The sequence below is a fragment of the Plasmopara halstedii genome (assembly GCF_900000015.1).
Source record: "Plasmopara halstedii genome assembly, contig: Scaffold_3073, whole genome shotgun sequence".
Taxonomy (NCBI): domain Eukaryota; phylum Oomycota; class Peronosporomycetes; order Peronosporales; family Peronosporaceae; genus Plasmopara; species Plasmopara halstedii.
This window is the reverse complement of record NW_020189977.1, coordinates 442800-458806: the sequence shown is the minus strand read 5'-3', so window position 1 is coordinate 458806 and position 16007 is coordinate 442800. Positions and strand designations below refer to the sequence as shown.

General features: G+C 45.7%; 6 protein-coding genes across 6 annotated transcripts; 3 read left to right on the top strand and 3 right to left on the bottom strand.

The window, feature by feature from the left end:
* Nucleotides 1-5002: 5002 nt before the first annotated feature.
* Nucleotides 5003-6832, top strand: PHALS_07277 (Pleckstrin homology-like domain; the record flags this gene model as incomplete). Its single annotated transcript, XM_024720715.1, has 1 exon — nucleotides 5003-6832. The coding sequence occupies one exon, from the start codon at nucleotides 5003-5005 to the stop codon at nucleotides 6830-6832; it is 1830 nt and encodes a 609-aa protein (XP_024585886.1).
* A 177-nt stretch (nucleotides 6833-7009) lies between these two features.
* Nucleotides 7010-9073, bottom strand: PHALS_07276 (tigger transposable element-derived protein 4-like; the record flags this gene model as incomplete). The annotated part of the gene is made up of 1 exon (XM_024720714.1): nucleotides 7010-9073. One exon carries the CDS (start codon nucleotides 9071-9073, stop codon nucleotides 7010-7012), a length of 2064 nt encoding a protein of 687 aa, XP_024585885.1.
* Nucleotides 9074-9135: 62 nt separating this feature from the next.
* Nucleotides 9136-10494, top strand: PHALS_07275 (Predicted histone tail methylase containing SET domain; the record flags this gene model as incomplete). Its single annotated transcript, XM_024720713.1, has 1 exon — nucleotides 9136-10494. The coding sequence occupies one exon, from the start codon at nucleotides 9136-9138 to the stop codon at nucleotides 10492-10494; it is 1359 nt and encodes a 452-aa protein (XP_024585884.1).
* A 149-nt stretch (nucleotides 10495-10643) lies between these two features.
* Nucleotides 10644-12311, bottom strand: PHALS_07274 (actin-related protein 2 3 complex; the record flags this gene model as incomplete). The annotated part of the gene is made up of 8 exons (XM_024720711.1): nucleotides 10644-10714; nucleotides 10795-10874; nucleotides 10950-11028; nucleotides 11088-11161; nucleotides 11240-11358; nucleotides 11436-11727; nucleotides 11799-11904; nucleotides 11957-12311. 8 exons carry the CDS (start codon nucleotides 12309-12311, stop codon nucleotides 10644-10646), a joined length of 1176 nt encoding a protein of 391 aa, XP_024585883.1.
* Nucleotides 12312-12447: 136 nt separating this feature from the next.
* Nucleotides 12448-14380, top strand: PHALS_07273 (uncharacterized protein; the record flags this gene model as incomplete). Its single annotated transcript, XM_024720710.1, has 2 exons — nucleotides 12448-12528; nucleotides 12593-14380. The coding sequence occupies 2 exons, from the start codon at nucleotides 12448-12450 to the stop codon at nucleotides 14378-14380; spliced, it is 1869 nt and encodes a 622-aa protein (XP_024585882.1).
* Nucleotides 14381-14522: 142 nt separating this feature from the next.
* Nucleotides 14523-15930, bottom strand: PHALS_07272 (2-phosphoglycolate phosphatase; the record flags this gene model as incomplete). Its single annotated transcript, XM_024720709.1, has 9 exons — nucleotides 14523-14711; nucleotides 14769-14859; nucleotides 14933-15013; nucleotides 15077-15157; nucleotides 15219-15419; nucleotides 15481-15520; nucleotides 15582-15627; nucleotides 15690-15775; nucleotides 15843-15930. The coding sequence occupies 9 exons, from the start codon at nucleotides 15928-15930 to the stop codon at nucleotides 14523-14525; spliced, it is 903 nt and encodes a 300-aa protein (XP_024585881.1).
* Between the last annotated feature and the right edge of the window lie 77 nt (nucleotides 15931-16007).

The window sequence follows — 16007 nt, the reverse complement described above, 5'->3', positions numbered from 1 at the left end:
TGATCGATTTCTTGAGGCTACTAATAAATAAAAGACCGATCACTATTCGTAAAAATCCTTTAGGTGATCCCGCCAGCTTAGAAAACGTACTTCATAGAAACAAACCACCCTGTGTTCACTGAGCACTGCAGGTGAAGAAAGGCCTCCCGCGGCTTGCTCTTGTAAGCTTTCGCGGTTGTAGAGGCACTTCGACTCTATCCCACGATCCCGCTTGCACTCGAAACTAAGATGGGTTATCCCATGAATGCGATCTCCGAGATTTACATCGCACTAAAAATAGCTCATGTAAAGAGCTTGGCGGAGGCGTTGCACCGTCTCCAAAAGAGCGCCTCACCTATACGGACTCGTGGGACAAGATCGTGATATGGAATCAGATGGCACAGAATGCTTTCTTACGAAGATGTCACGATTATGACCCAACCCCTTTCTACTTTTGACCATGTTTTTATCTAGCGTGGTCACGACTTAGTCGAATAAACCACAGACAATAAATGTATCGGTACGTTAGATGATAATATGATTCTCTTCATTAAATATGATGTCTCGCCTGCCTATGGCAATGGCGCGATGCTTTCCCATATACTTGTAGCGTCGCGCACCCTTTCCATGACAATAATATGATTAATATGAGATTGCAATTTGCAACGAAGTATAACCGAGCTTTTATCAACAAGTTGATTGTATAAACAGCCCTACATCATCAATACTGAAGTCACTTTGTAGCATGAATGAGAGCATTTTTCAAATTAGGGTATAGCCTGTAACGCCATGTCCTGCGTCAATCAACAAATATAGTCAGCGGGATCAATTCGCTTCAGCACCGAGAAAATTCCGCGCAAGTTCTATGGAGGATATTTCTATCACGCAATATCGCCCGTTCCGTTTTCCTGTTGTTGGTGGATAACTAGTGATTGGCATGCCTCTTCTGGATTTTAGCATAACGTATAAAGTCTGGGAAGACTTTGCTGTAGATTGCAGAACTCTATCCGGCTTAGTGGCCATCAGAAAGCCATATCGGCAAAACACTTTGTCGAGAAAAAGCTTGGTTGTATCAAGTACTAGTATTAGCGGCGACGTGACCTATCCTGCTCAGACAGTCTACAAAGATGAAATCCCGAACGCCTTATCGTAGATACAAAAAAACTCCATACACATTGCCATAATCGGCAGGCTGACTAAGGGTGCCACCGCTTGTGGCGAAAATTCGCCAGTTTATACGTGTCACACGTGCCTATATATTTGTTCACCGAATGTTACCAATATATTGAACCTACTTAGTAGTGTTTTGCTGCCGAAGCGACCGACTGATAGGTTTCATGCGTGTCAGGATTCTACACGTGAAATTTAACCGTCAGGCACCACTACACGCTGAATGTCAAATGAGTCAGTGCCTGAGTAAATCATTCCTTACGTCAAGAAATAGCGGTTCAAATTGACAACCGCACGATTCGATAAGCGACGTCAAGATCTTCAAACTACTTCCCATTCAAATCTTTCAGCAGCATGACACATGTTGCATCCGACCCGTGCAGTCTACGTATCGCCTTTCAACTCGGAGACGTTGTCATCGTAACGTTCGATTACTCATAGCCGGGGCGACGCAAGTGCGCATCAGCCACTGCATAAAAGCGTTCAGAAAATTTCTTGCCATAAAGGGTAAACATCTCGCCAGTATCTGTAAGAAAAATGTGGTGACGACGTTGTTATGCGCAACGACAAAAGGTTTTTATATATCAAAAAACCGCTTAGGGTCAAGTGGGGGCCATGAACTAAACGAAGGCATAATTCATTGCACGTAGCTTATTTTCAGGAACTGGTTACTTCATTACAGCAGCTTTGAGTGAGTGAGGCCTGCGAGCAACAACGTATTCATGACCGTCGTCACATGCTTGGGGTAAAACACCAGGGTGCAAGTCAGGCTTTCCTTCAGAGCCTTAAATGCCGCCTGTACTATCATGTCCCAACATTAATGAAGATCCTGATCTAGATTATGTCGGCGTAGTTATCCAAGGAGCTGACCAGATAAGGCCATTTATGAGATACACTTAGACTGGGGCCCAGGCCAATTTACACGGCCTTTATATATTCCTACCTTTGCGAGCCGCAGGTCATAGGTCATGACGCAATATAGATCGAATACTTGTCGGTGCTAAAGACACACCTGTTGATAGCGAGGAATCTCTTATTAAGCGACGCTTGATCGCCCGATAACACAGTTGTTCAGGCCTTATTGTGACTACGCACAAATTTATCTCAACGAGATAACGTCCATTGTGTGCAGAGCACGGAACGTCGAATGTGGTAAACCGCATTAGCCTCTTGCAAGCAGTGCTCGAGTGTACCATCAGGCAGTCCCTTCAGCTTCAACAGCAACTCCAAGCGCATCCCGATCGGCGTTCCACCGTGCTAAGAGGGATAACGCTGTCTATCAAGGGCTGTTGATAATGTCCCTCAGTAACGTCAAAGGCACTGAGCAAGGTGCAACTGGCCCTGCTGTAGTATAGCGAATCATTCGTTAAATTGGTGCTAGAATTGCTTATAAACGCATCTAGCTTAAAACACTTGTCACTTGCCGTCGGCCTTTCTGACACAGAAATTGGCGCCGAGTATGGATATTCACTTTCTCTAGTCCGGCGTAATCGATCGCTTCGTTTCTTTGTCTAACCCGGAAACTGCGGTCTAATGCCGCTTCTGTTTTCCGAGCTCTGATCAAGGCTTCGTAGCTATCCAGTTTGGAAAGTGCCGAGTCTTACACGAAAGTATGTGCCTACTCCAAAAGCACTACCGCTTCCTGCAAAGGCTAATTCATCTCTAGCCAAAGCTCCACAAAGGGAGAAAGGCAAGGAACCTTAATCGTCCAATACTCATGGCGCTCCAGCAACGCTTTACCCAGTTGAGTTGATGTTTTGTATTTGAAACTAGGGCAAAATTACGTTACTCGTCGTTATCGCTTGTGCCTCACTTCGATCACATGATCTTCGCCTTTATCGCAAGACTCACATTTATATAATTCATATCTGATATCTTCGATGTTTCAGCATATTTTCCACTGTTTGTGTCAATCGCACGTCGAACGTAATTGCACGACTCCCCCGAATTTTTAAGTGCAGCACAAAACCCAGAATTTGAATGTCCACAGTTTGTGAGATTCGCCGCGGATAAAAAGTCGCTCTTTTGTGATCAGGTGGTCATGAGCTTAATGCACTTTAGCGCAAGTGTCTCCCTGTAAGCCGTCCTTGGCAATCGAGTAGCTCCACAGTACTCACTGGATTTCAACTGTGATATTACAGAACAACTGTGTCTGTGCGCCTCTTTAGCTCTCTGATGAGAGGTACAAAAGGTCGGGCCCCATGCAAAGGTAGGTGGTGATCCCCTCACAGTGAAATTTGAGTTCCGACAGGCTTAGAAATATATCTCTTTCTTTTACCAATTCATTACCTTCGGTGTACTTTTAATATATGTTTAGTGTGCACCATTATGCCGTCGCGCCACAGAAATTGTGCTCCGCAATTACTGCACACCCACCGAGCCGCACTGGCTCGAAGACCCCCCACTTAGATTATTTTCGTCTTCGATAGAGGTTCTGATGTCATTGCAGCGATACGAATTCTCAACTCATATACTTACTTAATCCTGCTCTTGACGGGTAGACAAGAACTGGGAGCGCGCGTGTTATGATTGGTTAGGCGGTGCAAGCACCCACGACATTTGTATCTGCGAGTATCTGAAATGATCACTAACTGCTCGTTAAAACTCAACCTCGCACGTACCCCTAACTTAAGTACGATGAGGTACTGCTCTGTTCTGCGTGGTCAAATTCATAATCTTATTAGCTTTTCTCATCCATAGAAATAAATTTTCTTTGCCCTGGCCGGACATTCGGCTTAAGTGGCTTCTCATTAAGTGCCATCAATGCCCCTCCCACCGACGCTTACTTGGGGCATTCCTGGAGGCATTTCACCGTCGCATTTCCCTAGCTATGAGTGCATCCGGTTCTGCCCCTGAACCGCCGGTCTCTTTACCCCTTCGAGACCGACAACAGACCTAAGCTTTTCATGCGTGTCTGATTGTTAGAATGACAGGTAGTAGTTCAACTCGTGTTTCATTCTCACGGATGATATGGTCCTTTCACGAGTCGGTCGTGAAACCAATCATTTGTATTACCAAGTGCAACGGGATCACCGTGCACATTGCATAGAGAGAGCTTAAACTGAAAGAATTCGCGTTAGCTATCGCTTACAAGTTGAGTTCGTACTAATCACCCAGCAGCGGAATCAAAATCTTCTTAAACAATCTTACTTTTTGAGAGCTTCATATGTTTACCTTCTATGGTGACTAATACAAAATTATACATCTCACTAAATTCAATTATGAAACTATCTTTACTGCTTGATATCATCGTTTGGACCAGTTTTTCGGTATTTCCGACGATTTGCAATCATTTAAAACTGTACAATGTTGTGATTTGCGTACGTACACCTTACGCTTCCGTAAGCAAATATTTCAATCACTGAAAAACATTTCAATCTGTCAAGAGGACACGTCATGAATCCAGGTACTTCTGCCATCGTTAAATCTTCTTTGTCTTTTCGTTGAAAATCAACTAATTCACCTGATGAGAGTACGAAACGTTGATTAGAGACAAGTGAGAGGTCTGTCAATAGCAATAGAAAACCTACGTTTATCACATACCTATACAGCTCGAGGACAATTATATTTTTATTAACATAGGTACATCACTGCTAGCCAACATTCTGTCAAACAGGAAACCTCATCGATTCAAGTGCCACGGTAGTCAGCAGCCCCAACCACTCTGTTGATGGCGTCCAGAGATATATATAGGAGACGAGGCCTATTGCCTGGCTTCATTTCCTCGGCGTCAGTTTGACGGTTTTCTCCTCCACTTTTGGTTACTTCTTTCTCGACAGTCCGCTTGGTTGGGTAATTCCCTCACTTTCAATCTTCGACTTAAGAATTCTTTCCTCTATTTCTTAGTTATACAATGCAATCATGGTCGGGCGGCCGCCGCGAGCGTTCGTCAAGTGTCGTTCTGCTGGGCAAGTTATCGGCTATAGTGCGGCGTGGCAGTGTGCTTCATGTAGACCCGGAGGACGCATGCAGCCACAGTAATAGCAGCAGCAATAATAGTGAGGATAAGGAAGTGAATGATGAAATGACGAGACGTCGACACACGCGGCGCCGCAGTGTTGGGGCAACACCTTCAATGCAATCGAGCATTCATTCGAAGAAATCAAAGAATTTTGGCCGAAACTCCAATCAACGGCTTCAGTTTTACCCAGCGCGGCCTGTGGTAGTGGCAGCGCTGGCTATGCCGCTTAGTCTGGCGGAGCTTATGAGGCGAGCTACGCTGGAAAGCCAATTGAATGCATTTGGAGCTATGCACGTAAGATTTGCACCCTCGCAAAGGCCACAAGATGATCTGGAAGAAAAGGGGGTGCTGGTTGAAGAAGAGATAAAAAAAAATGGTAACGACATGGATAATAATGAGCGGGAGAATCTTGAAGAGGAGGAACGGCGTGCGACGCTTCTCGCCGTGGATGAGGAGTTGGAAGATGAAGAGGTTTACCAAGTACATGCAGACCACGAAGAGTCGCTGGATTTTGATGCGAAGAATATGCCGACGAGCGTGAAGAAACTCATGGACCGGATCAAGAGCGAAAGCTTGGTAGACGAGGCTGATGAGCCTTTCGGTAACGCATCGGATACGTCGAATCAAGACGACGATGAATCTAGTGTGTCAAACGAAGACGACATTCATCACATCGACGATGTGGAGAAACTTAACTTAGACAATAACGATGAGTTAAATGAGGAGAGAGTAAGCAGCCAGCTTAAAGAGACAACTTATCAGGGTCACCAAGATTCAAAGCTTAGTTGTCATGACCTAGATCAAGTGGCTATGTCAACTCAAGATCAACTTACGGCGAGTGTGAGGCGTCTCGTGATTCAGCTGAAAGACGATTCAGATTACATGAACAAACCCATGGCTCAGTCGCATGGGACTCGTTCGAAGTCGAAATCTTTGACACGGAGAAGAGCTGGATCATGCCCGACGGCATATGATCTTGGTGTTCGGTCTCCAATCGGCAGATCTCCAGTACCCATACCACCCTGCCTGAGCCCGCCTCTCAATACCCGCGAGGTTGTATCTGGAAAAAAACACCGAAAGAATGCGTTCCTGAGATTTGGTCCGCGTATGTTGGAGACGCTCCATTTGCGTAAAAAACGTAAAACGTACCTGTTCACGGATGAGGAGCTAGAGACGATCGAAGGTGCCCGGTGGAAGATTGTTGAGCTGGCTTTTCGCTTCGGTGGCAAACACAGGTCATACTTGGTTCAGGCGATTAACATGTTTTTTCCTTTGCTCAAATATGGAAGGCGAGGTGGTGCGCACACCACTAGACTCCATTGCAATTGTTGTGGAACTCTGCAGTGGCAACATAAGCGCGGAAGTCTTAGTGAAGCGGTCGATCTAGCGGAAGTTCTTCAAGTGCTGGACGGACGAATGACTCCCGTATTTCGCAAATATGTTAGCAATAATGTCCTTAACGCTTGCTCTTTCTCGGTTGTGTTTCGTGGACGGACATTGGACCTAGAAACTCAGACAACAAGCCATCGGGACTGGCTTGTCAGTGCTTTACGAACACTTATCGCCTACGCTCGGCGTCAACGATCCATCGAGCAGCAGGCCATTGCTGAGAGGACAAAACTGCCTTTGGAAGACGAGGTATCGCTCAATTCATTTCCTACCGCTCCTAAACGCGAACGTTCAACGTTTTTGCTATCCCCCGTGGCGGCTCAGCCGATGTGACAACATGTGTTAATACAACAAATATGCGTTTCAGCTGCAGCGTTCGAAGTGTATACTAAATAATTGAGCAATCCTTACCTAAGCACATAAATCAGGAATCGAATAGGAAACCTTTGTAACTTAGATGAGATTTGATTAATACGACGCAGTAGAGTTACACTTTGGCGAGTATGCGCTTTAAAAAGTGCGAGTTGACGAGGCAACATTCACAGCACGCTTCACTTCGTTAAGCTGTACAATTAAACTAGTTCGGCTTGAAATTGTGTCTGGTGACAAGCGTAAGTATCGCTTCAGGATATTAATGGACGAGATCACCTCCTCATGTCGCGGACAGGATTCATCGGCGACATCTTCAAGACTTTCGTATGTATCATCTGTATGGCTGCTATCGAGTCTCAATGAAGATAAATACCCATGCTTTTGAAGAACGCCGCGAATGATCTGAACTTCATCGATTCCTGGATCGGTCACAGAAGCATTGCCTTCAAGATCTACAAACGCCTGAGCATTCGAAGGGTCACTGACGCCTATCCAGCGGAGAATGTCAGGAGCAACGTGGGCGATATTGGTTAACAGCTGCTGCAGCTCGGTGTAATGTGGCACTGCAGATGGCACGCCTCCATTAGATGATACCGGGAAGCCAGCACTATTGGTCAAACTGGATCCAATAATACCATTTGCTTCTGAAGTTGCACTGCCGTTGCTCCTGTCGGTATTGCTGATAACCTTATTTGAAACTGCATTAAATGGGGAGCTATTGGTGCTGCTGTGACTAAGAACAAGTCGCAAATTAAGAGATGCAATTGCTTGTGTGGGCAGTAAGCCACTACGAACCCAGCAACTTTGTATAAGATGTTTGTTAAGGCTGTGTAAAGCCACACAAAACCAATGAAAAACGTTGCGCGTATGCAAATGGCGTTGCGGGTGAAATCCGCGTGAATTTGGAGTCATTAAGCTCAAACGATAATTATTAAAAAGCGTTTCCACCATCTCACATCGGAAAATCGTCTTGAAAGCTTGAATTACCCCAAGATGGCACGGGTGAAAACGCAAAGTCTTGAAATTTGGTGGCAAAAAGTAAATTTGAAGGTGATCGTACACAAAGAACGTACGTTGGTCTCCTTGAGAATCCAGAATCATAGCAGCTTTTACGTGAGGGACGGCCGAGTCTAGAACCACTCGAAACGTGCGCTTGCGTGCTCTTGCAAGCGCATTTAGCGATTTAAGCATACTCACAGTCGTCTGGGCCACCTGCCAACCTGACTTCGAGTATCCGTACTGAATACTGTACGTCTTCTTCGTGTCAATTCCTCCCAACATCAAGGGTTTATGGTTTGTACCTATCACTTGCAAATCATGTTTTTCTCCTGCAGCACTCACAAACAGTGACACTGTAAATCTGCCGTTGCTTTTACCATTTCCACTGGCCGCATTGGGGTGATACACCACGGCAAACTCACTGCCCGTCCAGATATCATCCAGTTCCGCACCGCTAAAGGCATGGTGCAATTCTCTCAGTCTTGTCTGGATGTCCACACTCTTGATTACACTCTGGTCGCCTCCTGAAGGAAGTTGCTTGCTACTAAACGATCCGAATCGAGTCCTATACCCATCTAACCAGCCATTCGATCCTGTAAACTTTTGCAATGCGTGTTTCACTTTGTCAGGTAATGCTGCATATGGCTCTTGAACAAGTTTACAAGCCATTTCCATAGCCTTATGCTGTAGTACAGTGCCCGTGAGCTTAGTATCAGGGCTTGACACTTTCACCTCCATTCGCCATTTGTGCAAACACTCGTCGAGAACTCGCAGATCGTACGTGCACTTTGTCGTTTTTCGCTTCTTTTTAGTCGCGTCAGCCGAGTCCGTCTCGGTACGAATGAGGTCTTCTTGTCTGCAGATGTTGGTTATGGTAGTACGCCCTACGCAAAACTTTTCAGCCAACTCGCGGTGTGTAAATTTTTTACTTGCGGCCAAATCTACCACCTCACGCTTCTGACCAAGTGTCAATCGCATGCGACGACCGATAGGTAACCCTGATGTGCTGGCTGTGCCAGTGCGGACAAAACCATCACTCTCCTGAGGAGAATAGTCCGGAAGCTCTGATGTAAATTCGGCTGAATCAGAAGCTTTATGAAGCGGCGTGGGTTGAATTTGGGGCTGTTGCTGTTGATTCTGCTCTACTGGTGCCCGTAAATGGTTGCGCCCTGCGTCCCTCAAGACGCTGGAGTCCTCAGCCATGAGAATCACAAAAAAGAGGGGGCAGTACTTTTGTTTTTGACTTGGTTATAAAAGCGAGGAGAATGCTCAGTTCATCAGTTCAGGCGGCCTTTGAACTCTTTGACGATGATAGTAGTGAAGATGAGACGTCGACGCCATCTGTGAAGCCGCATGAGATCTTACCTACTATCTCCGTGGCTGCAACGCCATTGTCCATGGTGAAGGAGATGCAGGCTATTACAACTGAAAATACACGCATTTTATCGAAGCCATGGGATGACGTTCAAGCACTAGTGGTGGGACCAATTGATCTGGTCATGAATGTTAATGGTGTGGGTGGATCGCGCGGCTATGTGGCTATGGAAGACTTGAAACCGGGCACATTGGTGCTGGTAGAGCAGGTCTACTTGCCTTGGCCTAGCGATTTGGACAATGCAGATCCCGATTTTTTTCTTGCCACGATGGAGTCCGTGCTGTCGCAGCCAGACTATGCTACAATCATGAATCACTTGAGTCATCTGTATCCTGAGAAGCTCAACGAGCTGCCAGAAGAATTGCTCGCCGCTGGCAAATTGAAATACGGCGTGCAGGTGGATGAGCTTTGCCGTAATTTTAGCGAGCTAGCGCTTTCGCACGAGCAGATGCTGCAGAATATATTTGCTATGCAGTGCAACGCTTTTGACAGCGGGGTGTTCTTATTGAACGCCATGTTTAATCACGATTGTAATCCAAACTGTGTCAAGTTCACGCCTGAAAATGCTGGTTCGGAAGCTGGACTGTCTGAAGTGCGAGTCGTGCAATCCATCAATAAAGGTGAGCAGCTTACTATCTCGTACTTGTACCCTCGTGAGCAATGTCGCGAGAAGAGACAAGAACATTTGTGGAAACAATTCGGTTTTAAATGCTGCTGTGAGCTCTGTCGTCGAGGCGACAGTGTGCTTCCTGTGCCATCTCTTGGTACTGATAAGGCTTTAAAGCCTAGCGTAGTGGACTTAGAGATTATTTTGGTTAATGCGGAAGATATTCTAAGAAGGAAACCTGGGGAAGCTGCTGACGCACTTTCTGTGGCATTAGAGACGTTGTCTGATGCACTGGAGATCGTGTCGCATGACCACATAATATACATGCGCATTCACAAACTAGTGGCAGATTCTTGCGATTTGCTGCTGCGCATGGAGACTGGGCGTGTATGCGAGTACTCGATCCTATTCCTTCGCAGCAGTTATGAGCTGCTCGAGCTTCAGCGAGCGTATTTAAAATCTGACCACATTGACCTGGCGCGGACGCTAAACGATGTTAGCCAAGGTATCCAGCTATTGCTGTCATACGACCCAAAGGTATTGTTTATTGAATTTCCGGAGTGGAGAGACTTCCGTCAAGCCTCAATTGTTGAAAACCAGTATCGCCAAGAGTATAGAAGGTTGAAGCAGATGTACGAATAGAAGCTTCCTAAAAACTGATAGAAGGCAAACAGCAATTCAAGAGCCAGAAATTCTACCATTTTGCATTTGCTGATTGCGTATCGTGTGTTCATCAACGCATTCTTTCATCGTTACAAAACATTCCAATTCTCTTGCTTTGCAAAGTCCATTTACAGATGAAGCTTGCTCAATTCCACATTTAAATTTCCCAATTTCCACAGGACCACACGACCGTCAAGAGCTTTATCAACCAGAACACAAAAGATTTGTTAGCAACACAAACATAAATCACCGCAGTGTGCTACCATTGAGAAAGCATACCCGAAGTCGAAAATTCCGTGACGGTGCCGGACGCAGATTTGGCGTAAGGTTGGATGCATGTGATGTTGCTTTCGTGTTTCCTGTGATGTAAAGGGCAAAGTGTAAGTACTGAACAATACTGGCTATGCACCAACAAAAAGAATAATCAATCTTACATCCATAGCATATTTTTATCTTGCTGGGTAGCATCGGACGACTGGCCTCTCGTTACTTTGCTCTCGAAAAGGCTCCGAGCTAGAATTAATACAGTCAGGATTTACATAAGTTAATGGGCCGAGAAAATAAAGTCTTACCAGCACTAAATCCAACCGTGCTTCTCTTGACCGAGCTTTCCGTCGATTTCTTGTCGACAAACTCAGAAAACGACCTATTCAGCAAAACAAGCGCTTTGACTAATTTTCCACTACTTAAAATCAATAAAGTATTTTGATTTGCGATCAAGTACCAGAAATTATTGGCATCCTGAGCAAATAGCATTGGATTGAAGTCGTAGCCCACTCCAACAATCGCAGAGTTGGACAGAAACATAATGCGCATAAGAGGCAGGTGCGAAAAACGGATCGACTGCGTCAATTAGTCGCAATTTAAAGCCCAGCATCATTAGTATACGCTGATACGCGATTCTTGAAATTAATTAGTACCTGAATTGTTGGGTATTCGCCAGGTGCACCGAAGTGAACTATATGAATAGACGATCCCTGGCCTGCAAACGCCAAGCAATTTCCCTTAGGAGACCATGCCACGGCGTTCACCCACGCGTTGGCATTGTCAAACTCAGCGAGGGGCTCACCGAATGGCGGCAAAGCTTCAAATGGACCTGCATCTGGTGGTCCATCAATATCGTTAATGTGTGCTGAGAGCACGCGGCACTTTAGGTCCGTGCTTGCTGTTACCAGTAGCTGGCTGTTTGGATGCCAGTCTAGGTCGGTGACCCTATCAAATTGCGCCACATCAGTCCTTGTTCTGCTTAACCTTGCCAATCATATTTCATCAAGCCTACGTACGTGGATTTGTGTTTCTTGATGATCTTGCTAACCCACCAGTTCTCAGCCGCCTGGTAATAGCAAACTGAGACGCACTTGGCACCGCTGCTTACCGCAAATTTCTTGCCTAAAGATTATTGTTAATACTCAAGCAGCTTTCATTCAGCCTATGATTTTACCATCGGGACTCCACTTGACGTTTGTGGCAGCACGCGTGATCCGCAGCACGACAAGCAGTGGTTTCCACTGTCGGTAGGTCGCTTCGTACTTCCAGACAAATGCGCTTCGGTCGTGTGAGCATGACACGATCTGGTCGTGGACGGGCGACCAGTCCAGACCGCACACAAGCATGTCGTGCTCCTTGAGTACAGCCTCCTTACGCCATTTCGTTGGATCAGGAATGTGACAGCCTGAGTAGATCCAAATTTCGTTTGTGTTCGGGCAGATTGCTAACTTGGAGTGATCCTTGTTCCAAGCGTGGCACGAAATGCCATCCGCTAGCTGAAAGAGATTCGCGTCGCCCCCTGCTACCATTCTGAGTACAGCTGACTTCTTAATGTCGTTAGACATCTCAATACATCATAGTGATGTGTCCCACTTTACATACGTTAATACTTGTTAAAAATCGCACGGAAGCGATTATCTTGGTGCTCCTGGACGAAGGACCCGAATGGAGTCGCCAGATAGTTCCATAGTCTCTCGTAAGACTTGTTATGCAGAAGAAATGCTTCTCGAGGCTTATAATTTGGAGGTGCGTGTGTATATATTTTGCTGCGGAGTGGTCAGAGTCCAATCGATAGCTTTGTGATACATAGTGGGAAGCAATTGAGCTACGAAGACAGAGACTAAAAAAATCTTGGCAGCAGCTTTTATTGATGGAGCAAATGGAAAATGAGGAGCTGCAGTACAATAGATGTTTGCGAAAACTAAAGCGCCAAGAGCAGGAGAGGCGAGCACGTCAGCAGATAGAGCGTGAACATGATGAGGCGCGACGTCGTGAGCGGGAAAAAGAGGTAATGATATGTCTAAAGCGTGAGCAAGAGAAAGCAGAACGGCTCAAGAATGAAATGATGATCGCAGTTGGCAAAAGCCAGACAGACATGCCGAGCAGAAAGAAGAAGACTAAGGCTACTGACCCTTCCGATATGAAGACTGAAGTGGAGTCAGAGATGGCCCAGACAACGAAAACAGCACAGATCAAACGAATAACTCCTATCAGTATGCAGCACAAAGACGATGACCTGGATTCAGTCCAAAAACAAAATAATCGTAATGGGAATGAAAGCCCACCGCCAGAGTTACCAGACAATGGTCTGCTTGATTTGCTGTCACTAAACAAGGCTAGTGATTCGGAAGAGGATGATGACTCGCCTTCTATGGTGAATTTGATTCTACCAGTCCAACACGAGTCGCCTAAACGAGCGCAACTATCGCCGAAGAAGAAAAAGAAAGTGACACCACAGAAGCGATTGGCACGGCGACCAGGAGAACCATCATTAGATTTTGATTTTACAAATGTCGAAGAAAGACAACAGATGAAGGCGATTGAATCTGGAGCCCAAGATAGCGACGAAGAGAGAGCTGAAGCTGAGAGTGAGCCTGAGCCACAATCCGCAGTGCCTGTGCCCCCTTCAAAGAAACATTTAAGACGGCGGAAGGAGTATAAAGTAAATGTTTCGGTAGACAAGGTGTCAAAGCCGGCTAACGCACTTGCATTAACAGCCAAATCGAAGCTAGTTAAAGCAAACTCTACAATCGCAGGAGCTGATAAGAATGCCGCAGGTAAGAACGTGAAGCGAATTATCAGCAGAGAACTGCCAGCGCAGACCACGAATTTAGCAAAAGGAGATGGAGATCTTACAACCCGATTATCGAAGAAAGTTAATGAAAAGGGTGAGACGATGTCAATCAAACAACGACTAGCAAATGCTGAGCTCCTCTCTCGAATCAGCAAGATGCAAGAGATTACTACCCCGAAGGTCTTGGGCAGGAAATCTAATAAGATTCAGAAGCAAGAAGTGCCAAAGACAGCGGCCGATAAACGGGAAGACTTCCGCAAGGTTGTAAAAAATCCAGCAGAGCGTAATATCAACCAACGCGACCAAATGGTTGAAGACGGAGATTTGAACATCAGCTTGAACAGTAGTGGACTCATTAGTGATGCTGACGTTCCAGAAAATTTGCGTGATTCATCTCGAAAGAGAATGCGGGGTGCAGTGGAAGATGACATGACGCCCACTAAAAAGCTGCAATTTCAAGAGATTACAAAGCGTTTAGTTAAGTCTCCAATGCCACGCTATTTAAGGACTCCAACCCCATTACTCTCCCCCATGGCATCAAGTCATATGAAGCCGAAAGCTGCATCACCTGGACCTCGTCTCGCGAATGCTCGCGACCCAATCAATACACGTCGACTCAATTCAGCTCCTGTTCAGTCCCGAAAAGCCACGGATGCTAACAGGTTTGGCATTCCAGGAGGTGGTGCAAAGACGGCTGCAAATGGAAATTCTTTCTCTATGTTTGATGCGTTTGTGAATAGCGGTAGTAATGGCTTCATTCCCAAGCTAAAAATGAAAAATCGAGACGTATCACCGTCTGTATAGAGGTGCTCAAAGTGTAACATACTGGATTGATTGTAAGGTCTAACATGCGTTTGTAATCTTCATGCAAACTGGTGTATCTGTTTCATGCACTCGGAGATGGAGGTCGTAAATTTTCGATACACCAGGTCACGCAAGCGCAATTTTAAATGTCAAGCGTGCCAGCGTGAAGTTGATTGATCGCATCAATTGAGTCGATGTAGTAGTCAGGCACGTGAAGAGGGTTCACGATGCTGCCCAGTTCCGATTCATGGGTGATTCCAGTCAGAACCAGCAACGTAGACAAGCCCCCGGCATTACCGAACTCTATATCCGTCGACAGACGATCACCCACCTACATGCAATGTTAGGACACTTTAAATTAAATATATCAAAGTTGATAATGTCACACCATGCATGTGCGTGCAGGATCCAGATTATACGTAGCAATGATTGTCTGCAGAAGATCTTGCGAAGGCTTGCCACACACAGCCTCAGGAGGGCTTTATATGCATAAAAGTGCAGCATACCATTAGGATGACAATTACTTGATCGCCATAATCAGACATCACGTACTGGCCAATAGCGCATTCAAGCATACGAACTAAGGAGCCTCCTCCCGGAACTATGGCCCCATCTGCTGGATATGTGGAATCCCTGCCCAATTAGTATGTGTTAAAGTACTGGTCAGGACCATGAATCGTAAAAGCGCGATTTTACGGATTAGTGCCGATAAAGCGACAGCCAGGGATTTGGCGGACACACGCTGTTGCATATGCCATCTTGAAGTACGAGAGGTATCTACAGAGTGTATAAATCAGCATAATTGATCGTAGGATTGCATTTATTTTCAGTGTCAAACCTGTCCAGACCGCAGACAACCGCCTTTGTTTCCAAATCGATGACCGGTACGTGAGGAAAGCCCTTGATGTCACTGTGTTCCATACCGCTGACTTGGTAGCCCTCCAGTTCTAGCTCTGATTTGAGACCAGCCTCTCCAATAATATAGATCTTGCCTTCGATATTTTGCAGCTTCATATACTGCGCAGTAGCCCACGCCGAGCTATGAAAGATCATAGTCGTCAACAAGCTAACAAGGAGATTATTTAGACTGCCTGACTCACGTGACAATGTCACTTTCGACAGCAGTGATACCCTGAGATGCTGCAAAGTTTACAAAGTCCAATTAAGTCTCAAAAACCTACAGCTTCAAAAAGTACTTTACCAAGTTTCTTCACGTATGTCGCTCGGCTACTAGTGGCGTTGTTAGTCTAGATCGAGAGGTAGGAGATGATCAGTCACAACATATATGACTGTAATGCTTTATACTTACCACAAAGACGACGCGCTTGTTGAGTGAGCGCAAGAGGTCGATCACGACTGCAGCGCCTTGGATCGGAGTAGCTCCTCGCCACAATACTATTATGGAACAGTCAGCATCTTACTATCTATCACAAAGTCGGAATCTAATGCAAAGCGATGAAACCTCCATCGCAATCAAATAGGAAGGCGTCGAGACCCTGAATCCATTGCAAATAAGACTCGCGGTTCAAGCGCTGAGTCTCAGCAGTCATAATTGATGGTAGATCAGGTTTCTATATTACAGCTCCCTTTTCATTTTATATCAAGTGATACTAATAGTATCACACCA